This window comes from Nymphaea colorata, chromosome 1 (genome assembly GCF_008831285.2).
Source record: "Nymphaea colorata isolate Beijing-Zhang1983 chromosome 1, ASM883128v2, whole genome shotgun sequence".
NCBI lineage: Eukaryota > Viridiplantae > Streptophyta > Magnoliopsida > Nymphaeales > Nymphaeaceae > Nymphaea > Nymphaea colorata.
The window spans coordinates 5,522,863-5,547,941 of record NC_045138.2 but is presented as its reverse complement, the minus strand read 5'-3'; the positions used below and the strand labels follow the sequence as shown (position 1 = coordinate 5,547,941).

The window sequence follows — 25,079 nt, the reverse complement described above, 5'->3', positions numbered from 1 at the left end:
AGTTTTTTTTTTTGGGTAAGTAGGAGATTAACAACCACTACCCGAAGAAGTATTCCTCCTGACAGGTTATGCCGGATAGAGATGTCAACTGATCGGATTCGGATCGGATATATCCTTAATCATATCTGTTTTTTCAGACATTCATATGTTCGGATTTGAATTCGAATAAAGAAAAATGATATTCGAATCTGAATCTGAAATCCGATTTTACAATTCGGACTATATTTATATCTGAATCCGAATCCAAATTTTGAACAGGATTTTGCCAATTTTCAAAATTTAATAGCATTAGATATTAGATATTTGTCTAAAAATGAATCTGATTTGAATCTGTATCTGAATCCGATTGGATATTTATGTATATCTGAATCCGATCGGATGCCCTTTATCAAATCTGAATCCTATCCAATTTCTTAATCGGATATTTTTTTTTTTATATCCTATTTTTTGGATCGGATCGGTCAGATATCCGATTCAAATCGGATATATTGACATCCCTAATGTTGGACCTAGGTGGGGTCCACTAAACCCTTCAATTTGAGGGTTGCGATTCAAACTTTTACATCCCAAGAGTGTACCACTCATGGGAACCGAACGACATGTCTTCTAAGCATCTACTCGTCCGACTAGCTATATTATGCCCCTTAAAACTATTGGGTGGAGTTCTTGAGTTGCTAAACGAGGAATTTTCTATTGTTGTAGAATTCAAAAGTTTTTATTAATCATATTAAAATTGTACATTGTTGGAAAATTGTACAACTTGGCGAGACATATTGAATGCTTGTGCGTTGTGGGAACTTGATGTATCCCCTCATCAGTATTAGACACGTGGCCCCACGGCCCACTAGAGGCACGGAGATGGCCCCACTGGCCACCGCCACGGTCCACATGTCATGCAGGAGAGGAGCTCATTAATTAAGCTCTTACCCCACTCTAAACACTCACAGAACTTTACAGTCTAGATTTTCTGTCTCATTATTGTTTTCTCTATTGTCCAAAGCTTTATTGGCTTGATTTTCTTTCTCATGATTGTTTTCCCTATTGTCCAAAATATCATGAAATTGAGCTGAAATTTAATATGTGAAGGAGTTTGACCTAGAAAAAAATATAAAAAAGCTTTATTGACATTTTCCCCATAATTAGATTTGACCTAGAAAAGGAAAAAATAAAAAAATAAAAATCTTTAAAATGGAAACCGATTGTACAATTTTCTCAAACTATGTGTATACAAAAATTTAGTCTTGTATTGAAAATTGTAAGGGATCTTCAAGGGTTTATAAATGGGTTCATTACTAAATAGTTGTTCTGGTTCTTAGCCCTTTTAGGGTTGAAGCCGAAACAGCTAGGGGTAGGTTGGAATCCGTCAAACCAAAGGGCCCAAGCCCATGAGTTGGTCGAAATGGTACAAAGGTTGCCATCATTGTCCAATGGTAATCTCTTGTGGGATCGCCAAGATCTTGAGGCCCAATTATCAAAGAAACTCATTTTAATAAATGGGGGAGCGTATTGACGTAAAATATTGGTATAAACAGGTCAAGGACAAAAACAAACAGTAACAATATGATTTTAAGGATAGGTTGAAGAGAAATATATATTAGATTGATCCATTTTTAGGTTTTAATAGTGTTTTTATGACAAGAAAAAAATGAATGACTGTCATAGCATCTACATTTTGATAATAAAAAAATCAACATTTTTCCCATAAAAACAAGTTGGTTCAAAGCATGTGTTATACCAAAATATTTTTTATAAATATATTAGGATGGTTATATTTTATTTAAAACAACGTTTTAACCAAAAAATTGAAAGGTTTGTTTCTTTTTTGCTCTGTTTGGTGTTTATATATATATATACAAACATAGCTACCGAGCACCAAGACTGCAAATACTATCATCACATCTATGGATTCCATCAAGCTGGTAGCAGAGGGTTTAGCAGCCCTGCTTGCCCTTTTCTTGATCTGCAATATTTGGAAAAAAAAAGAAAAGAGAAGCAAGATGCCGACTACCGCAACCCAACCGTTCTTGTCCAATAGTCGGACGCCTTGGCCGGCTGACCGGAACCACACCTCTCTATAGAGCTGCTGTCAAGCAAGCACATCCGGGTCGAGCGGTGGGCTCCTTTGTGCGGCGCCTGTACAGCAGTTGCAGCAGCCGTGAGCCGGCTGAGCTGCTCCGTCTCTCCACAAAGCCATGAAGAGGGTTCACCTTAAGATGGATGAAGTTGCCTCGGCTTGGCTTGCAGAGCACCGCCGGAAGAAATCCAATAGCGCCAGCGAGAAGAGATACTTGATTGACGTGCTCATTAAAGAATTAGAAGACGGCCACCGCTATGGTACGTTACCACCTCTCCCTCTTTTCCTCTTGTTTGTTCTGAAGTAAAGAAAGCACTAAAATCGCTAAGCTATTGTCAACCGCCATTTGCAAGGAATTTCCTAACGTCAAACTTGAGAGATTTTGGCAGTAAAAAAAAAAATACATAACATTCTTATTGTGCGTTTGACAGTTTGGATTTCAGATTCTTTTGTCACATACCACGTCAGGTTTATATGAGATTTATGGATTTCAGACCCGAAGTAATCAGACTCATCTTTAGTTTTTCTAATTGTTAATTATCAAAAAGTTTGGTCGCCATGTCTATTTAATATTTTGGATTTTTCTTACTAACCGACTTTGATGTTTGCTTCTTTTTGTGATTTAAGTTATTTTTTTATAACTTTCACCATTTTCTTGTCATTTTAGCTTGTGCCATCACCTTGCCAACTATTTAACCAGATTTTTTTCCATCTAGCTCTCATCATCCTTACAAAATTTCATATTTTTATTTTGTAACTTTTTTTTAGAAAATTTTCTAAGACATCCTTAAAAATAATTAAAAGAAAAAGACACTTAACCTGAACTTTCATATTGCTAAAAATACCCTTAGGCTTTGCACTACTAATAAAAAACTTTTTTTTTTCAAAAAGGCCACATTTTATAAGTTGATTTGTTAATTTGTATTATTTTTTTACTGCTTCGATAACCCTAATGCATGATTAGTTATATCTAAATGACTTTGTTTTCTATCTATATACTTAAAACAATTTAAATTTTTTTTTTGTTAGCGTTATAATGATTTTGAAGGAAATTAAACCTAAATACAATTAATTTACTTGTCAATTTAGCAAGAAAAGCCCAAACTTTCCCCTCTTTCCATTGCCTTCAAGGTTAAGGTTGTTTTTGGTCCTTAAGATGCTCCTACACGAATCAAACTGACAATCAACAATCTGTCAGTCCAACCAACACACTCTACTTGAACACTAAATATTGTTAACTGACTTAACAGATTGAATTTTTATAGATTTTACAAGCACTGGATAATCTTCTGCACCTTTTCTATTATATCGATTAAAAAAAAACTTTGGTATATTTTGTCGATATGAGCAGGTTAGCTGCAGTTTCTATTATTATCAAAATTTTAACATATTTTCAAAAATTTGCGATATTTTTTCGCATCTTTCTTCCATCTCCATGGTAATTCATTCTTTTAAGTTAACAATTTAAGGACTTTACAAACCAACCAACTTTTTTGAACCTCATCGACAGATCAAATTTGGGTTGGACCCAAGCATCCCAGATTTCAAATTTATGGATCCGAATTAGACTTGGATTTTGAGTTTTTCTTTTGAAACCAGAACCGATCCAATTAACCTTTGATTTTATATATATATATATATATATATATATATATAAGTCCGTAAAAAAAAGTGAAAAACATACAGGTTGCGTTTATTGCACCGTGGATTTGAGATCCTCTCTGATCTGATATCCCTAGGATCTCAAATCCATGAATTTAAGATCGGATACCCCTTCCTCCCTCTCTCCACCACCCACGAAAAAAAAAATCTGATCTTAAATTAATGGGTTTAATAAGGACGTTTGGTTCTCTTTGATTTTAAATCCTCAAGATTTGAGAACCATGGATCCTCATGATTTGAGACCTATAGGTTTAATATCAGACCCCCATCTAATTTTATATTTAAAAGGCGTTTGATTGCCTTGGATCGGAAATTTGCGGTGATTTGGGATCATTGTGAATCTCAAATCCACATACTTTACGTCACACCCCCTCCCGTCGGACATCAAATATGGTTTGGATATTAACCAAGGATCTCAAATTCTTCTTTTTCACATACTGGTAAAAATCTAGTGTTTGTTTTTCTTACACAAAAGGGACTTTACTGATGGCCCTTTACTTCCTCTGATAACCAATCACACTTGAGTGGGCTCTCTCTCCCTCTCTCTCTTCACAACACCACATATCTTAAAGAAAGCCCAAGATGAATTGGACTACCATGTGAGCAAAGACCAACAAGTGGACGAATAAGACATCAACAACTTGCCTTACTTCTAGGCCATAGTCAAAGAGTCAATGCGCCTATACCTAACGACACTGCTTTTGCTCCCACACAATCAATGGAACCCATTCAACTTGGTGGGTTCGACATGTCGGTTGACTCAACCCTGTTTGTTAACTCGTGGAAGATTCATCACAACCCGACATTGTGGATGGACCCAAAAGAGTTGAAGCCAGAGAGGTTCTTGAGCAACGGCAATGAGATGACCAGCTTTAGTGGTCAGGACTTTGTGTTCTTGCCATTTGGGTCCGGAAAGAGGTTCTACATCGACTGGCAGATGGCCATGCAAGTTATTCACTTAACTTTGGCACGCTTGCTACGGTGCTTTGAATGGTCTACGCCCATGGATGAGCCGGTTGACATGACCGAGGGACATGACTTAGCCTTACCCAAAGCAACTCTGCTTAGAGTCCTTTTGAGGCCCCCGTCTCCCTCCCCACCTCTAGTTGTGCAACTATTGATAGTACTTGTTTCTAGTGTGCTATAATATTTTCGATGATACGGCAGATTCATAATTTCATTTTTGTGATCAGATTTTTCCAGTGCAATTTGAAACGAAGAATGAGGTCATAAGAAATTAAAAAGTTAGATAAAAAGAAAATTGTGGATATTGCATGTTAATTAATTCATTTTGGGTTGTTTAAATAGGTAATAACTCTCATTTCCAAACGGTTTGCTGCAACGGCAGGAGCAGGGGCTGGTAGGAGGCCAGTTCCCTCAATTATTTTACCATTTTTAAGAAATGAGTAAAAACAATAAAAATATCTGTAGAAAATTTTACTACCAATAATAATTCTGTAATCAATAGTGTCCCCTATGTGATTTCTGTATGCATAGTTCTCATGGATGGACATTCCATTTCAATATAGGTAATGTTATTCTGAAAACAAATTACAATGCTATTCACTTACAAAATATTCATCTAGATAATAAAATAAGATAAGATTTTCACGGTAAGCATCCAACAATGCTATTCACATACAAAAGAAGTACCATCCAATCTATCCAACCATTTAGTTTGTGTTTGATTAATGCAAATTTGGTTCTTGCTCTCTCCCTTTACGGGTGGGCTGCCAAGTGTTTTTGCAATGCCGACTATATGCACCACACAGTTTATGTTTTTTTTTTTTGTGTAGTGAGGTGTAAAAATGAATACAGTATCCTTATCTATAAAAAGAAACAATCCTACAAAAATAAAAGATGGAAAGTGGAAGATAAAAAGTTCTCAATGAGTTTGTTTTCTTTTTTTGAAAATGGCTAAAATGTTCCTATTTCTTCTTTGGTGCATATTTATTACTTGCACTAGGGTGGTCCTCCCAACCGGGTCTATCTAGTTCATTTGTGGTTGGCTTTATGTCTGCTAAATATTTACTATCTACAAGGCTATTTGGTAATAGTACCAGTTTGTTATTGGTTCATGAATATGGCGCAAAAATTAAAGCACATTCATTTAATATTGTCTGACTGTTCGACAGATTCATAGGATAATGACAATTCAACCGGCCTTCAAAATATCATAGTGCAAACGATGGAAGAATGCTATTGGTAAAGCCTAAGAAGGAGGTCTCCATCATTGTCCTATGGTAATCTCTTGTGGGGTCGCCAAGATCTCCAAGGCCAATCATCAAACAAACACATTATCATATATTGGGTTAGGTAAAATATTGGTATAAACCAAACAAATAGGTCACCGACAAAAACCAAACCTTTTAAATATGATGTTTAAAGTATTTTGTTGAACTAGAACCGTGCCAATATGATCTTAAGGATATGTTGATGTGAAATACATATTAAGTTGATCCATTTCTAAGTTTTAATAATGTTTTTATGACAAGAAAAAATGAATGGTTGTCATAGCATCAGCATTTTGATAATAGAAAAATCAATATTTTTTGTGTAAAAACAAGTTGATTCATAACATGTTAGCATGTGTTATATGAAAATATATTTTATAAATATACGAGGATGGTTATATTTTATTGAAAATAACTTTTTAATAAAAAATTAAGAGGTTTGTTTCTTTTTATTGCAGACAAGAGTTTTATGTTATATACACACAAAAGTAGCTACCAAGTACCGAGACTGCAAATACCATCACCACATCTATGATTCCATCAAGCTCGCAGCAGAGGGCTTATGTAATATTTGAAAAAAGAAGAACAGAGATACTTCATCCAGCTCGCAGCAGAGGGCTCACACACAATATTAAGATACTTCATCCAGCTGACCGGAACCACACCTCTCTATGGAACTCTCAGTACTCTTCTAGAAAAGCACGGGCCTCTCTTCAGTCTCTTGAGCAGAAACGCCTTGCTACAATCGTGCCATGTTCGCATTCAGCCCATATGGACCTTACTTTGGTGAACTCCGCAAGATCGTCGCCATCGAGCTGCTGTCAGGCAACTCGAGCTGGTCAAGCACATCCGGCTCCTTTGTCCGGCGCTTCTACCGCAGCCGGTCGAGATGAAGCAGCATTCAAGCTGCTTTAGTGAAGCTCTGGATGAGTTTGTCAATGTACTTGGTACGTTCACCGTCTCTGACACGATCCCATTGCTGCGGTGGCTAGATGTGGGTGGTCACCTCAAGGCCATGTAGGTCATGAAGAGGGTTCAAATGAAGCTGGATGAAGCTTGCAGAGCACCACCAGAAGGAATCCAATATCGCCGGAATCCAATAGCCCCGGCCAGAAGAGGGACTTGATTGACGTGCTCATAAAGAATTAAAAATCGTCCAGTTGTCGGAAAATAATCAAACTGATGCCATAATTAAAGCCATCGCTATGGTACGTTACCACCTTCCCCTCCTGTTTGTTCTTAAAGCACTAAAATCACAAAGCTATTGTCAACGGCCATTTGTAGAGAATTTCCTAACGTCACACTTGAGAGATTTTGACAGTTAAAAAAAAATACATAAAATACTGGTCGGACGTTTGACAGTTTGGTTTTAAATTATTAGGACTTTAAAACCTTCAGGTTCATATGAGATTTATGGATTTCAGACCCGAAGTAATCAAACTCCTCTTAAGTTTTTCTAATGGTTAACTACCAAAAAGTTTTGGTAGCCGTGTTTATTTTTCTATAACTTTTTGTGATATAAGTTTATTTTTCTATAACTTTCAACATTTTCTTGTCATTTTAGCTTGTGCCATCACCTTGCCAACTATTTAACCATATTTCTTTCCATCGAGCTATCATGATCCTTACTAAATTTGATATTTTTATTTTGTAACTTCTTGTTAGAAATTTTTCTAAGACATACTTAAAAATAATTAAAAGAAAAGGTCATCTAACGTTAAGTTTCATATTGCTAAAAAGACCTTTAGGTTTTGCACTACCAATAAAAAACTAATTTTTTTTTTCAAAAAGGCCACAATTTGTAAGTTGATTTGTCATTTTTATTAATTTTTTTACTGCTTCAATAACATTAATGCATGATTAGTTATATCTGAATGACTTTATATATATATATATATATATATATATATTATATATATATATATATATATATACTTAAAAGAATTATGAGATTTTTTGTTAACGTTATAATGATTTTGAGGGAAATCAAGCCTAAATGCAATTAATTTACTTGCCAATTTAGCACGAAAAGCCGACACTTTTCCCTCTTCTCATTGCCTTCAAAGTCCAAGGTCGTTTCTTGGCCTCAGGATGCTATACTTGTCCCTACTTCAAGCCTAAATATAGTTTATTGAGTTAACAGATTGAATTTTTACAGATTTAAGAAGCACTGGATAATCTTTTGCACCTTTTCTATTATATCGATTAAAAAAAAAAAAACTTTGGTGTATTTTGTGGATTTGTGCATGTTAGCTGCAGTTTCTATTATTGCCAAATTTTTAATATATTGTTAAAAATTTGCGATATTTTTTCGCATCTTTCTTCCATCTCCATGGTAATTCATTCTTTTAAGCGAATAACGTAAGGAGTTTACAAACCAACCAACTTTTTTGAACCTCATCGACAGATCAAATTTGGGTTGGACCCAAGCATCCTCCATTTCAACTTTATGGATCCGAATTAGACTTGGATTTTGATTTTTTCTTTTGAAACCAGAACCGATCCAATTAACCTTTGATTTTATATATATATATATATATAAGTCCATAAAAAAAAGTGAAAACATACAGGTTGCGTTTATTTCACCGTGGATTTGAGATCCACTCTGATCTGATATCCCTAGGATCTCAAATCCATGAATTTAAGATCGGATACCCTTTCCTCCCTCTCTCCACCACCCAGGGAAAAAAAATATGATCTTAAATTAATGGGTTTTAATAAGGACGTTTGGTTCTCTTTGATTTTAAATCCTCAAGATTTGAGAACCATGGATCCTCATGATTTGAGACCTATAGGTTTAATATCAGACCTCCATCCAATTTTATATTTAAAAGGCGTTTGATTGCCTTGGATCGGAAATTTGCGGTGATTTGGGATCATTGTGAATCTCAAATCCACATACTTTACGTCACACCCCCTCCCGTGGGACATCGAATATGGTTTGGATATCAACCAAGGATCTCAAATTCTTCTTTTTCACATACTGGTAAAAATCTAGTGTTTGTTTTTCTTACACAAAAGGGACATTAGATCAGCCTAGGATCTGGGATCTCAAACACACATTTTGTTCAAATGGCTTCACTGAATGTACTTTGTTCTATACATATTTAGATCATTCCTCTGATAGCATAAAAGAAATGGCCCTCTACCAAAGCTTTACTGTTGTTTGCTTGTGACTCCTTTAATTCTCTAGTATTAGTTACCACTAATCTCCATTGTCCTGAACTATTCCAGGTTTTGGTAGTTGCCGGGACGGAGGCCACAGCAATCACACTTGAGTGGGCTCTCTCTCTCTTGCTAAACAACCCACATATCTTAAAGAAAGCCCAAGATGAGTTGGACTACCATGTGGGCAAAGACTGACAAGTGGACGAACCAGACAACAACAACTTGCCTTACTTGCAGACTTATACCCAGACGACACCGCTTTTGCTCTCACACGAGTCATTGGGACCCATTCAACTTGGTGGGTTCGACATGTCGGTTGATTGAACCCTGTTTGTTAACGCGTGGAAGATTCATCACAACCCACATTGTCCGACCCAGAAGAGTTGAAGCCAGAGAGGTTCTTGAGCAGCGGCAATGAGATGACCAGCTTTGGTGGTCAGGACTTTGTGTTCTTGCCATTTGGGTCGGGAAGGAGGTTCTGCGTCGGCTGGCGGATGACCATGCAATTTATTCACTTAACTTTGGCACGCTTGCTGCAGGGCTTTGAATGGTCTACGCCCAAGGATGAGCCGGTTGACATGACCGAGGGACATGGCCTAGTCCTGCCCAAAGCAACTCTGTTTAGAGTCCTTTTGAGGCTTCATCTCCCTCCCCACCTCCAGTTGTGAAACTAATGATAGTGCTTGTTTCTAGTGTGTGCTATAATATTTCCAATGATATGGCAGATTCATAATTTGAAACGAAGAATGAGGTCATAAGAAATTAGAATGTTAGATAAAAGGAAAATTGTGGATGTTGCATGGTAATTAATTGATATCAGTTGGGGTGTTTGAATAGATAATAAGTCTCATTTCCAAAGGGTTTGCTGCAACGGCCGGGGCAGCGGATTGTAGGCGGCCAGTTCCTTCAATTATTTTGCCATTTTTAAGAAATGAGTAAAAACTTTTAAAATATCTATAGAAAATTTTACTACCAATAATAATTCTGTAATCAATAGCGTCAGGTATGTGATTTCTGTATGCATAGTTCCATGGATGGACATTCCATTTCAATATACGTAATGTTATTCTGGAAACAAATTACAATGCATACAGAAGCATTCATTTAGATAATAAAATAAGATAACATTTTCACGATAAAACACTAAAGTAGTAGTGATCTAAAGGGAGCTTAAAAGTGAACAAAAGAAGTACCATCTAGATCTATCCAACCATTTAGGTTGCCTTTGATTACTGCAGATTTATATCCACTGTTTTTAAATCCGAACCCAAATCCAAATTCAAATTCACACTTTTATACCAAACTGGGGATTTAAAAGACTAACAAGAAGCAGCTCTTGGCAAGACGGAACATATACCTCCCAAAATAATCCCTCATAGATTTTTCTTGCACCACAGAGTTTGTTGTTTTTTTTTTTGCGTAAAAGATGGAAAGTGGAAGATATAAAGTCCTCAATATGTTTGTTTTCTTTTTTGAAAACGGCAAAAATGTCCCTATGCCTTTTTTGGTGTGCATTTATTGCATGCACTAGGGTGGTGCTCACAACTGGATCCACCTAGTTCTTTTGTGGTTGGCTTTCTAATGTGTGCAAAATTTTTTAATGTCTACATAAATTAAAGCACATTCATATTTAATATTGTCATAGTGTCCCATTAATCTACTCCATAGATTCATGGGATCATGACACATTGCTCATATTATCAAATGGTCTCTATCTGGTCGAAAGGAATGATGCGGCTGCCATGGATTACGTGGTTCTAACAATTCAATCAGTCTCCAAAATATCATAGTGCAAACGATGGAAGAATGCTATTGATAGTAAAGTCTAAGAAGGAGGTCACCATCATTGTCCTATGGTAATCTCTCGTGGGGTCGCCAAGATCTCCAAACCCAATTATCAAACATACCCATTATAATACCCATTATAATATATGGGGTTGTGTATTGACCGAAAATATTGGTATAAACCAAACAAATAGGTCAGGGACAAAACCGAAAACCCTTTAAATATGATATTTAAAGTGTTTTTTTTTGGAAGTATAGCAGTAGAATATGTTATTAAGGATAGGTTGATATGAAATATATATTCAGTTGATCCATTTCTAGGATTTAATAGTGTTTTTATGACAAGAAAATAAATGAATGGCTGTCATAGCATCTACATTTTGATAATAGAAAAAACAACATTTTTTTGTGTAAAAACAAGTTGATTCAAAGCACGTGTTATATCAAAATATTTTTTTATAAATATATTAGAATGGTTATATTTTGTTTAAAAATAATTTTTTAAACAAAAAATTAAAATGTTTGTTTTTTTTTTTCTCTACCTAAGTGTTTTGTGATATATGTATACAAACATAGCTACCAAGCATAAGACTGAAAATACCATCACTACATCTATGGATTCCATCAAGCTGGTAACAGAGGGTTTAGCAGCTCTGCTCGCTCTTTTCTTCATCTAGAAGAAAAGAAAAGCAAGAGGCCGACTACCGGAACCGGACGGTTGTTGGCCAATAGTCGGACACCTCGGTCTGCTGACCAGAAGCACACCTCTCCATAGAACTCTTGCTGCTCTTTCAGAGAAGCACGGGCCTCTCTTCAGTCTCCAACTGGGACAAAGGCGTGCCATTGTGGTGAGCAGCACGGACCTGGCCAAGGAGTGCTTCACTGTCAATGACCGAGCCTTCGCCGGTCGGCCACAGCTAGAAGGTTGGAAATGCCTTGGCTATGATCATGCCACTTTCGCATTCATCTCATACGGACCTCACTTTCGTGAACTCCGCAAGATCGTCGCCACCGACCTGCTGTCAAGCCAGCAACTCGAGCTGGTCAAACACATCCGGGTCGATGAAGTAGGCTCCTTGGTGCGGCGTCTGTATGGCAGTTGCAGCAACCATGATCCGGTTGAGATGAACCAGCATTTGAGCTGCTTGGCCATGAACATCGTCCTCAGGATGGTCGCCAGAAAACAGTACTTTGATTTAGACGGTGAAGGAAAAGAGTTTAGAGAAGCTCTGGCTGAGTTTAACAATCTAGTTGGTACGTTCACCGTCTCTGACGCAATCCCCGGGAGGCACCGCCAGAAGGAGTCCAGTAGCGCCGGCGAGGAGAGAGACTTGATTGACGTGCTCATTAAAGAATTAGAAGATGGCCACTTGTCCGAAAATCATCAAACTGATGCCATAATTAAGGCCACCGCTACGGTACGTTACCACCTCTCTCTCTTTTCCTCTTTTTTTTTTTAAGTACAGAAAGCACTAAAATCGCTAAGCTATTGTGAACCGCCATTGAAGAGAAGTTCCAAAGGTCAAACTTGGGAGATTTTGACAATAAAAAAAATATATGCATAACATACTTACCGGGCGTTTGACAGATTGCATCTAAGACTCATAGGACTTGAAAACCGTGGTTCTAGATCCGACTTTTCCCTTTCAATCTTAATTCTAACCTTTAGTGTTTCAACAGAGAGAAGTAAAATAAGAATGTTAAGTATGAATCCTAGGTCTCATGATTCTTTTGTCATATCAACAAAAGCAAAACACGTCAGATTCACGTGAGATTTATGAATTTTCAGATCTGAAGTAATAAACTCCCCCTTAAGTTTAATTTTCTAATGGTTAATTACCAAAAAAGATGGGTCGCCGTGCTTTTTTCTCTTCTAAATATTTCAGATTCTTCTTACTAACAGGTTTTGATGTTTGTTTCTTTTGGTGATTTAGTTTAAATCTTTTTTTATAACTTTAAGCATTTCTTGCCAAATTAAGCTGATTAAGTGAACGTGTTAGCACCCTATTTAAACTGATAAGATTTTGGGTCCTTCTCATCACCTAATTTCTGTTTGCATAATGGGAATCTAGAAAACTAAGAGAAATGAGAGTATCATATATACGCAGTATATTAATACTAGAAGAGTTTTTAGGTTGTGCTTGATTCCACATGGATCTTAGATCCAAGGAATCATAAATCCATGATAGATAAAATCCACATTTCAATCAAATTGTGAACTTCCCATGATCAATAAAATCATGGCCCCTGATTTTAAATCTTCAAGATTGGAGAGCCATAGATTTAAGACGAGACCCTCCCCACAATCTTAAATCAGGCATGTTCTTGTAGTTTATATTCGAGGGGTGTTTGATTGCCTCAGATTTGAAAATCAAGGTAATTTGGGATCATTGAGAATCTCAAATCCACATGCTTTAGGTCAGATCCGACACCAATTGTAAGGTTTTATCTATAAACTAAGGATCTCAGTTCTTCTTTTTCACATAATGGCAAAATCTAGTGTTTGTTTATGTTGTAGTTCTACATAAAAGGGATATTAGATCAGCCTTGATCTGGGATCTCATGCTACCAGCCTCACATTTAGTAGTTTCCGTAAGGTTCAAATGGCTTTTCAGTGAATGTTCTTTGCTCTATATATATTTAAATAATTCCTCTGATAACAAATAAAAGAAATTGCCCCATACCTACTTTTTATTCATGTTTGCTTGTGACACTTTCAATTCTCTAGTATCAGTAAAGGGCATAGATCTATTTACCACCAATCTCCATTGTCTTGAATTATTCCAGGTTTTGGTAGTAGCCGGGACCGAGACCACAGCAGTCACACTTGAGTGGGCTCTCTCTCTCTTGCTAAATAACCCACATCTCCTAAAGAAAGCCCATGATGAGTTAGACTGCCACATCGGCAAAGAGCGACAAGTGGATGAAACAGATGTCAACAACTTGCCTTATTTGCAAGCCATAGTCAAAGAGTCAATGCGCCTATATCCAATGGGACCGCTTTTGGTCCCACATGAGTCAATGGAATCCATTCAACTTGGTGGGTTCGAGTTGCCGGTTGGCTCAACTCTGTTTGTTAATGTGTGGAAGATTCATCACGATCCGACATTGTGGATGGACCCAGAAGAATTCAAGCCAGAGAGGTTCTTGAGCAGCTGCAATGAGATGACCAGCTTTGGTGGTCAGGACTTTGCGTTCTTGCCATTTGGATCGGGAAGGAGGATCTGCATCCGCTGGCAGATGGCCATGCAAGTTCTTCACCTAACTGTGGCGCGCTTGCTGCAGAGCTTTGAATGGTCTACACCCATGAATGAGCCGGTTGACATGACCGAGGGACATGGCCTAGCCCTGCCCAAAGCAACTCCGCTTAGTGCTTTTGAGGCCCCGTCTCCCTCCCCACCTCTATTAGTTACTTGTTTTTAGTGTATGCAATAACATTACTGATGATATGGCAGGCTTATGGTTTCATTTTTTGAACAAATTTTCAGTGCAATTAAAAATGAATAATGTGGTGATAAGAAATTAGAATGTTAGACAAAAGGAAAATTCTAGATGTTGCTTGTTAATCGATCATGTTGGGGTGTCTAAATAGGTAATGAGTTTTAAGGAACATAGTGTAGCTGGTTGGATTAGTGGATCAATAAAATCTTAGTTAATTGCAGGTTGAATTCTTGTGGATGCTACTTTTCTCGTCAGGAAACTACCATGGACACTACTCTCTGAGTTGAGGGAAGTAACCATAAGTGCATCTGGGTTGACTTGAAGGGATTTCAACTTCTCACCCCAGCGGTGGGTTCCCTCCTGCTCGCCCAAACTGAATAAATAGCGACAGAGGTGGGGTGAAGCAGCTTGTGATGCATGGATTGGTGCGATGCCACAAATTAATCCATAGTTCTGAAGAATCAATTTCTTATGATGGGGTGGCCTATGAAAAATATACATTGGAGGAAAAAAAAACATTATAAGCATTCTGTCTGCCATATCCAAGCTAGAACACATCGTAAAAGTACTGTGTGTCATGGTTTTTGTTGCACATATGGTCGAATGAGGTATATTTGATGGAACCTTGTGAGATTATCTCCACCGCTTTTGATTGGCTGAGCTATACAATAAGAAAATTTGAGGGAAAACAAGGCAACATACTTGAAATCATCAAATAAAATTGGCACACGTTGGCCAGATTTTGAGCGCTGACATATAAAACTCAAGCAGAGAACAAGTAGTTTTGTAGTAGTAATATAAAACAATTTTTAACAGAACTCTAAGTTTGGATCACAAGGTGGAAGGTGAAAAGTCATTTTTTTTTTCACTCGTACTTGAGTGGAAAGCATTGAAAAGATGCAAATAAGCAACAATTTTGTTGATTGAAATTACAAAAATTTAAATAGAAGAGGGAAGAAAAAGGGGATAGAATGTTTTTATGCGAGTCTTGGCTTGGGGTTTTCTTCTTCATTGCTTGGGGTTTTTATGTTCTCCACTCACTCGAAGCAACAAGAGCATTAATAGAGAGGGAAAGAAAACTTCAATTTCTTGTTTGAGGTTTTTCCTTGTTCTTTTTTCTTCACTTTTTATGACTATTGGGGCTAGAGAAAGATGACTTTGCCATGGGATCACTCATGATCTTTCCATTCTTACTCTTTCTTTGTTTTATTGTATCTACCTTGTGGTGATCTATGGACTTATTGTTATCGGATTGCTCTCAACCTTGTGGCATTTATCTCTTATTTTTTAGTGGGATTTCCAAGTAGAAAATTGGTATTTGTCTTTTTTGGTGTTTGCTTTTATTCCTGTGCACTGAAATCTCTTAATTGATAAAAGTTTTATTTTGGAGTGCGGGTGGAAGAAATATTGTTCGTTTATTTGCACAGAATAAAAATGCTTATTTAGAGGTATTTTTAGTCATTGCCATTGTTTGTAAAACTTGATCATTTGGTTTGTGCCTGCTTTTACCAATATAAATGGTATCGAAGCTTTGGTTCAAGAATAAACATCATTACCACAAGTCAGGTGATTAGTTCGATTGACACAAATTATAATCTACACAAAAACAAAGTGAATGAATTTTTGTTTGTGAAGATTATGCATCTTCTAATATTTACAAATCAAAAGCCAGAATCTATCAGTAATGAAAATTGAAAGTTTGAGCATGAGGAGGTGTATGATTTTATTCGATAATTTGTTGATGAGAATGCCTATATTACGTTCAGCATGAGAATCATATGAAGAAATTATGGTCCTCACTTGAAAATTTGCATGCTTCAAAGACCGGCAATAATATGGATGATGCAAGTTAAGCATAAGGAAATTTTGTTGTCGATCGCTTGAATGAATTCCAATGACTTATTAATCAATTGTCGGATGTGAGTCTAAAATTTGAAGATGAAGTTCTTGAACCTTGGTTTTTTCTCACTCCACTAGATTTATACGAGACATTTTGGATCTCACTCACTAACTCTATGTCAAATAGTATTACTTTTATGAAGCTTGTTAAGGTCGGTGTTTTAAATGAATAGATGAGAAAAAAATCTAAAAGTCTAGCATTTGTCACTAAAAAAAGGGAGAAAAATAAATTCAAGAGTGAGAAATGTACACATAAAAATTGAAGCAAATCAAGGTCAAGTTCCAAGAATATGTTATGTGGTACATCAAAAAATATTGCTTTCAATTGATGGGAGAAAATATAAATAGTAAAAAAGAAGATAGAAAAAATGAAGATATTAATGATCGTGTTGTTGCAGCTATACATAATGACAGTTGTTTATGATGAAGATGTTATGAACTTGACAAGTCACGATATGATCTGGGTAATTGATAGTAGTGTCTCTCCATGTCATTTCAAATGAAGAATTATTTTTTACTTATGCTTTTAGTGATTATGCTGTGTTGGAATGTATAATTATAGTTTGTCACAAGTTGGTGTTGCTGATGTAAATTTACAAACCAACAATAGGATTGTGTTGAAACTCAAGGATGTTATATATGTGTGGTATACATTGAAATTTGTTTTTAGTTAGAAAGCAAGTTTTATGATGAACACTTACGAAGCACTGTTATCTCCCCAAATTCTTTTTTTTTTTAAAGGGGTGTATTTCATTTTCACTCAGTTCTCAATTATTTTATCTGGATTAATTCCTTGTCCTTAAGCGCAATCCTAGACCCAAAATAAATTTGCGACTAGTCGATCCAAAATAAATCTCTAAACCTTGTCCAATCCCAAACACAAAATTTAAAATCAAAACCCAACCTTAGACGTGAGATTCATATCCAAAATCCAATTCTCGGATCCGAATTAGACCCCAAACCCAAGTTTAGATCCTAATCAAAAAATTGAAACTCAAATTCCAAAGCTGATATCCGAACGGCAAAATTTAATGTCATTGAGTGTGTCCCCGCACACACATGGACCTTCCTTTGTTTTATGTTTTGCTTTTGTGTCGAGATGTGCTTTTGAGCTTAAATTACTCCTTAGAATGCATGGGCGACCAATTGAACCCAATCCAAATATAAAACGAACCTGGAATTTCTCAAAACATAGTCGGCCGCCCATTTTTAACAAAAATCATCATTGCTTACATTTTAAATAAAAAAGGTTTTACACTTCTTATATAAACAACTTTTCAGTATTATTTTTTATTTTGATTTAAAAAACAAAAACAAAAAACAAAAATCACGCGCACGCAAGTGCGCACACTACGCGAGTGCGCCACAAGGTCGAGCAAGCGTGCCACGTGGTCGAGCAAACGCACAAGCGTGCCATGCAGTCGAATGAGCACGTGAGAGCGCCTTCACGCATCGCCGCTGATATGCGTTGCACACTGAGACAAGGTCTGTGCACGCAGGGCCCCCATTTTGATGAAAAACCGCCCCTTGGGGGGTGATTTTGGCCTGGCTAGGTGTGCATTAGCCCTGTCGGCTAATCCCACTTAGTGAAAGCATATTTTAAAAAATTAAAAATTATTCAAAAATATTTGAAATTTTCAAGAAAATCTTGTTAAATTAAAAAAAAAAAAATCAAATTTTCAGTTTTTGCTCCAAAACTCTTTATAAATACCCTCACAATCCTTCCTCTTGGACATGAGCTAATCTTTTGGGAACCTCTTGTGCTCTGTCACTTGAAGATTTAGAGTTTTCTATTAGCTCTTTTCCTCCTTTTGTCTCTTCATTTTAGAGTTTTCTATTAGCTCTTTTCCTCCTTTTGTCTCTTCATCTATTCTTCTTCTCCATCTTTGGGAACAAGCTTGTTCAAGGTCCAACTCTTCAAGGAAGCATAAGAAGATCTTTTGGAGGCATATGCTCATCACTTTAGGGCTTCACCCAAAGCAACCCTAAGAGATCATCCAAAGTAATTGATTCTTCTTCTAAATAATTCTCATTAGAGATATGTAATCAATATCTCACTCTATTTCTTTTCGTTCTCTCAAATCTCATCTTCGGAGTCAAGAAGCTATACTTGAGTGCACCAGAATCATGAGAAGATGAAGTAAGATTTAGAAAATACTCCCTTAAATCAAAGGCTATTAAACACTCCCTTATTGACTAAGGAACATAACATGCCTTCAATCAGCAAGTAGAAAGGCAGATCTAGAAAATGGGAATTCATTAACGAATTTTGTAAGTTCTTTTATGTGTTCAATACAGTAGTCGGTATGAATTCAATGCCTTGCAAATAGTCCCATTTGAAAAGATTTGACAAGCGACATTCAGAAAAGAAAAAAGTAAAAAAAAACGTACATATATGCATATAAGAAAAAAACAAAAGTATTTACTAAACTAAATGAAAACAAAAATCTATTCATAAATGGGGCGAAAAAAATCATACTCAATTTCCCAAATGCTAGAAGACTGAAAAGAAAATAACTTAAACAAAATTTGTCGGAATTACAATTTGTGGATAGGAATACTGAAATTCAAAAATATCAATTTTGTCGAAAATATCCAATTCACAAAGATAGCAATTTTATCCGGAATTTCACTATCATCAAGCCATGCTCACAAAAAGAATTCCCACTTTTCTCTTTCCATAGAAATGGAAAAATAGTTCCAAGTTTTTTTGTCTTTTGAGGGCATTTGGTAATGGGAACAATGACATTCTATTTCATATATCTACCCCAAAAATTTGATACTGAAACATTATAGCAAATTGTTTTTTGAATCTCCCTCAAACTTTAGGGCAAACTCATGAAGCAATATCACATTGTTATCATTGTTAATAAGGATATCAATATCAATTTGGATTGGATATCCAATTGAACCGATAAAAAAAGTCTGATGCAAAAAAATTAATATATGATTAAGAAATCATATTTATCCGATTAAGATTTAAGAAATAGCATCCTATCAGATTTGGACCGGATTTGTTTTAAACAAATGTCTTATATTTAATTCTCTTACATTTTGAAAATTGAAAAATTTTGATTCAGAATTTGGATTTAGATTTGGACATGAATATAAAAATCAGGTTCGAATTGTGAAACCAAATTTTGGATTTGAATCCAAATATGTGAATATTAAAAAAAAACAGATATGGTTAAGGGTTTATCCAGTTTGAAGCCAATCCTTTGAGGCGTTAACGTCCTTAATTGCCAACCACCGTCGTTATGTTACTTTTTTAATTAAAAACCAAACAGCCCATGATAATTGGCAGCACCCATCCATTGGTAGCATTACAAATAGGATTTGGAAGATAGGACAAAGGGTAAGGCGATCTTTTCGCAGGAGGAAAACTTGCAACTGATTCAACTTGTGGTATTTTCTGTAGTAAAAGAGAAGAAATACATAAGGGCAATCATACTCTTCAAGTTGCACATAGAAGATTTAACATAAGGTTAATGATGGCTGCAGTCTGGTGGGACAGGGATGCTGGAGCTTACAAGTTGCTTAATAGAATGGCTCACAGTAGGGGGGATACAGCTGAAATGCACCTGCTGGAGTTTTGGCTAGGTAAAATGCTGAAGAGTTCAGGAAGTCTCACGATCATATCTTTGATTACGAGCTATGATTGAAGGGTGCAGAACCATTATGATTGAAGGGCGCAGTACCATTCCAGCAAGATGGGTCCTATTCAGAAAGTGTTCTGAAAGAACCAATATAGACTATCACTTTTTGTGAGTGGATCAGGTCAGCATCCTTGATTTATGGTCATCAAGATGGACGCGACGATGGCGGGTATTATTGCATGTTTTGTTAGCCTAATAGCAGACGGGCAGACAGTTTTGTTTTTGGCTTAACTATAGGCTCTTGGTTCAGATGTTCTCTGTCTTGTATTTTTGAGGGGTGAGGGTTTTTTGGTCCTTGCAATTTTCCTGTCGATGCCTTGCATCCTCTGTTAATTATTGTAAATATCATTTTTTGGTAATAAAAGTGGGGAGCCTACCTCCTAGCAATCCATTATTGTAACCTGCCATGGTTAATAAGATAACGATTTGAAAATGTGTTTCTACTCTTTGAAGCATTTTAGCTCCAGTGGTAAGCTCCCTATTGCTCATTCCTGTTTCCTTGGCCAAAAGCCATACGTTTTTTTTTCGAGGAGCACTTATTCAAAAAAAATATTAGACATAATAAAAAGATTAAAGAGCATTAAGTAAATAATTAAGGGGCATACATATACAAATAAATAGGGAAATAAACAAAATGTGTGAGACTGTGAGGGCAACTACTCACACATTACCACATGTGATTCTACATGATCCATGGCATACTGTCTATTTATCGTTTTAAGAATTCCTTAACCTTCAAGAAAATGACTCCGTTCTTGTTCTGAGGGAAATATTAAAAAACAAACACTTCCTCGTTAATACGTCCTGACCAAGATCTCCAACTGCCAAACATGTTTGACTATTCAAGCATCCAACCACCAACCATGTTTGACTATTCAAACATGTTTGATATATATATATATATATATATATATAGAAGAAGAGAGATAAGAGAGAGAGAGAGAACTACACCTTTAACTACTAAATTGTTCAAGGGAGAAAACTCAATCGCATATTCTATGAATATATATACATACAAAAGTAGCTAGCAAGCAGGAGGAAAGAAAATACCTTCCCCACATCTATGGAGTCCATCACCACATCTATGGATTCCATCAAGCGGGTAGCAGAGGGTTTAGCATCTCTGCTTGCCCTTTTCTTCATCTGTAAAATTTGGCAAAAGAGGAAAAGGGAAGGAAGATGCCGACTATCGGAACCCAATGGTTCTTGGCCAATAGTCGGACACCTCGACCTGCTGACTGGAACCACACCTCTCTATAGAACTATCGCTGCTCTTTCAGAGAAGCACGGGCCTCTCTTCAGTCTCCAACTGGGACAAATGCATGCCATTGTGGTGAGCAGCATGGACCTCGCCAAGGAGTGCTTCACTGTCAATGACCGAGCATTTGCCGGTCGGCCACAGCTAGAAGGTTGGAAACACCTTGCCTACGATCATGCCATGTTCTCATTCAGCCCATACGGACCTTACTTTTGTGAACTCCACAAGATCGTCGCCACCGAGCAGCTGTCAAGCCAGCAATTTGAGCTGCTCAAGCACATCCGGGTAGACGAGGTGGGCTTCTTGATGCGGCGCCTGTACGGCAGTTGCAGAAACCATGAGCCGGTAGAGATGAAGCAGCATTTGACCTGCATGGCCTTGAACATCATCCTTAGGATGATCCCCGGAAAATGGTACTTTGATTTGGACGGTGAAGGAAAAGATTTAGTGAAGCTCTGGATGAGTTTGCCAATCTAGTTGGTATGTTCACCGTCTCTGACGCGATCCGTGGCTAGATGTGGGTGGTCACCTCAATGCCATGAAAAGGGTTCACCTGAAGATGGATGAAGTTGCCTCGGCTTGGCTTGCAGAGCACCGCCGAAAGGAATCCAGTAGTGCCGACGAGAAGAGAGACTTGATTGACGTGGTCATTAAAGAATTAGATGACGGTCACTTGTTCGAAAATCATCAAACTGATGCCATTATTAAAGCCACCGGTATGGTACGTTACCACCTCTCCTTCTGTTGCTCCTATTTGTCCTTAAATACAAAAACACTATAATTTAGTTCTGCAGGTAAAACAAGTTACCAAAAACAATTTCATATAAACAATATGATAAAGAAAATCTTAATAGACACAAGATCAGAAGATAATCATATTACACAAATATTTATCATGGCTACTATTTGTCTCTGGAACACTCTCCATGAGACCTTCAATAGTCTACTACCTAGTTTCAAACTTACACAAGCTCCACGAGTGCCTGACTTCTCATATTTATAGTGGTTGGTTTTGAAACTTTGCGGAGATCAACGGTTGAAAGGTGACCTGCTAGAATCTTAATCTCTGGTTCTGATTAAGCCTTTGCTGCTTTCTGCTTTTCTGTTTGTATTTGTCTGCCTTTGTGCTCCATCTCTTTGCTTCAAATCTCTTTTACTTTATTCTTTGTTTGCCATTCAAATTTCTTTTTCTTTACTTTATTATCTGTCTGCCGTTCGAATATCTTTTTCTTTACTTTATTCGTTGTGTTTTTTCTTTTGTTTTATTCGATGCAATTGTCTTTTCCTCTTTAGAATATGTTCCCAATCAATCACAACTTTTTCATGTACATGGTAGTGATTGAAGTATTGACTGGGTCTTTATTCCTTCGAGGGTTACCTCGCATAGTTCTTTACTTTTTGCACATTCTGAACACTTATGCTCCTGATATTTTTGCATGTACTGGCAATATTCCTTCAAGTTCTTAGTTCCCATTATTGGTCCTTTGATTGCTCTTGTCTGAGACATTGCTGATATTTCTTTGCTGATATTTCTTTACAATTGAACTAGAAAACTCAATTGTAAAGAAAGAAATTAGGAGGCTAGTCAACAACATAAAATTATTTGATTTTGATATCGAAATAATCAAGACTAACGAAAATTGCTATACAGACTATTTATCAAGGAATGTAAAATAACAGTAGAAGGAGAAAATGCTACCAGATATATGAACTAATTAGCACAAACCACACACATTGGTACTCATATTCACCAATAACCACTGAAAGTGGAAAAGAATATGGCTAGTCCAGAGCAAACGGCTCCTGGTAAAGACGAATCAAATCCGTTGAAGGATGGTCACTTTCCAAAAGTGATTAAAAGATTAACCATCAGAATACACACACAATTTGAGTTGCTGCTAAAAGCCAATCTCTCAATAACACCAATTGTTTATTTGTGCGGCTAGTAAGGATGGAGTTAGAAGAACAGCAAACCCAACTAGCAATACTACAAAACCAAGTGAAAGAACTACTAAAATGGAAAGCCCAAATAGAACCTTTGATAAAAATCCCAGAAACCTAGAAGCCCCAGTAAAAATTTTTGAACCAAAGACCCTGGAAGTTACAAACCAAGAAGAACCTAGTTTATCTTTCAAACCGAGATTTAAGAATGTCAACCTAAACCAGAGATTTCAGAAAACAAACATGTCAGTCAAAACCAATCTGTTCACTCCACTTCATACACAAACCTATTTAGAAACTATCCAACAAGAGAAAATAGAAAGCCAATCCATAAACAGTAAATAATTATCTAGCTTGTGTAAGTTTGAAACTAGGTAGTAGACTATTGAAGGTCTCATGGACAGTGTTCCAGAGACAAATAGTAGCCATGTATCTTCAACTTCGTCATAGGTTGATGAACTATCTGTAAGTATTGTAAGTATGCTTTTTTTATTGAATAAAGTGTTAGTTTTCCTTACGAGTATGTGTTAGTATTTTGATTTTCAAGCATGTGTAGAGTAGTTTTATTTTCTGTCAATTGCATCATTTGGAACACCAAAGTCCATCTATATGAATATACGGCAAAAGAGGAGTCTGAATGTGTAACCCAAGAGGGAAAGACCCCAGACGAGTACCACAAAGGCAGAAGCCCGATCGGGGAAAGTCAGATGGTCATAAAGAAAACTGAGGTTATTTCACTTCCTGCAACGGATAGATTATAGACACAAAGCACATACTAGAAAATGAGAATATTTTGCACTTCTCGAATAGGAAAACGCTCCACAATCATGGATAAATCAGAATTTGGAAAAATTTTACAGGAATTAGAACTAGTTTTAGAAAATCAGAAAAGAATAAGTAACCAACTAAATGACTTTATAAGAAACTAAATCATAAAAACTGAAGTTCAGAAAAAGAACGAGAACAGAAAAACTCTATATTTAGACCAGATAGTCAAAGAGAGATAAAATATTTGACGACCTTGTACATGGATTTAGTAATAGGAAGAGTAATAACGGAGTCGTTCATATGAACAGAGTAGAATACGAAACTGGCTCTAAGAAAACATTTGTCTTCGGACAAAAATGCCAAATGATTGAAACAAACTTAGATAGGAAATTTCTAGAATTAAACCAGAATGACATGTATCTAATATTAGACGAAGAAAAAATGAATACAGAAACAGTGCTAGAAAGAATAAAAAGACTAAACGAAGAAAATAAGCCTAAAAAAGAAAAGATACGGCAATATGAAGGTTACCCTGCCGATACACCACAGTCGGTGCAAGGTTGCCCAGCGTATCTGGAAGATAAAATGGACAAAATAATAAATTTACTAGAAAAGCTTGTGGAAAAACTCGACCAGCAATTTGAAAAAAGAAATGAAAAATTAGATAAGGTAAATGAAGAGGAAATTAACATGTTAGAAACAAATAGTCTTCAAAAAATAGAAATAGGTAGTGAAATCGAAACAGAAAACTATGAACCAAGTATAACATATACTGAATTAATGGATCAAGGACAAAACATGGAAATAAATGTGAATACAACACCCAAATAAGGAATTAAAATCAAAGAGGAATATCCAGCAGGTTCAAGAACTCACAAAGGAAATCCAAATAGGAATAGACATTAAGATGACTATAGTAAAAATGAACGATGGGAAAGAATTTGGAAATCTAGACTAAAAAACAAAATAGAAGAAAAAGAATGAAAACAAGGAATATTAAATCTAGATAACACATAATGTTATTACAAATCTGGAAAGCTGAAATGATCAAGCACATTACAGAAATCAAAATAGAATTAAAAAATGTACCAACATATATATTGAAAATTCATTTATAGGAAACATATATTTATGGTTTGATCAGCTACCAAACTCTTCAAAAGAATCTTTATGAGCAGAAACTGATAGTAAAG

The 25,079-nt window shown here is 36.4% G+C and overlaps 2 protein-coding genes and 1 long non-coding RNA gene across 3 annotated transcripts; all 3 read left to right on the top strand.

Annotated features, from left to right (window-relative positions):
* Positions 1 to 1,898: 1,898 nt before the first annotated feature.
* On the top strand, positions 1,899 to 9,885 carry LOC116267491 (uncharacterized). Its single transcript, XR_004175594.2, has 3 exons — positions 1,899 to 2,334; positions 6,429 to 7,178; positions 9,205 to 9,885. It is a non-coding gene; the product is annotated as an uncharacterized LOC116267491 (long non-coding RNA).
* A 1,652-nt stretch (positions 9,886 to 11,537) lies between these two features.
* On the top strand, positions 11,538 to 14,584 carry LOC116245851 (xanthotoxin 5-hydroxylase CYP82C4-like). Its single transcript, XM_031617433.2, has 3 exons — positions 11,538 to 11,555; positions 11,601 to 12,341; positions 13,711 to 14,584. Exons 1-3 carry the CDS (start codon positions 11,538 to 11,540, stop codon positions 14,344 to 14,346), a joined length of 1,395 nt encoding a protein of 464 aa, XP_031473293.1. The 3' UTR covers positions 14,347 to 14,584.
* A 6,398-nt stretch (positions 14,585 to 20,982) lies between these two features.
* Positions 20,983 to 21,654, top strand: LOC116245842 (xanthotoxin 5-hydroxylase CYP82C2-like). Its single transcript, XM_031617414.1, has one exon. The coding sequence runs from the start codon at positions 20,983 to 20,985 to the stop codon at positions 21,652 to 21,654; it is 672 nt and encodes a 223-aa protein (XP_031473274.1).
* Positions 21,655 to 25,079: the final 3,425 nt, after the last annotated feature.

What these genes read in the sequence shown, in the direction of transcription:
- LOC116245851 (XM_031617433.2), top strand. An exon ending in TAATTAAGGCCACCGCTACG is followed by an intron (nt 12,342 to 13,710) that starts GTACGTTACCAC and finishes GAATTATTCCAG; the next exon opens with GTTTTGGTAGTAGCCGGGAC.
- LOC116245842 (XM_031617414.1), top strand. Translation starts at nt 20,983, where the DNA reads ATGGAGTCCATCACCACATCTATGGATTCCATCAAGCGGGTAGCAGAG.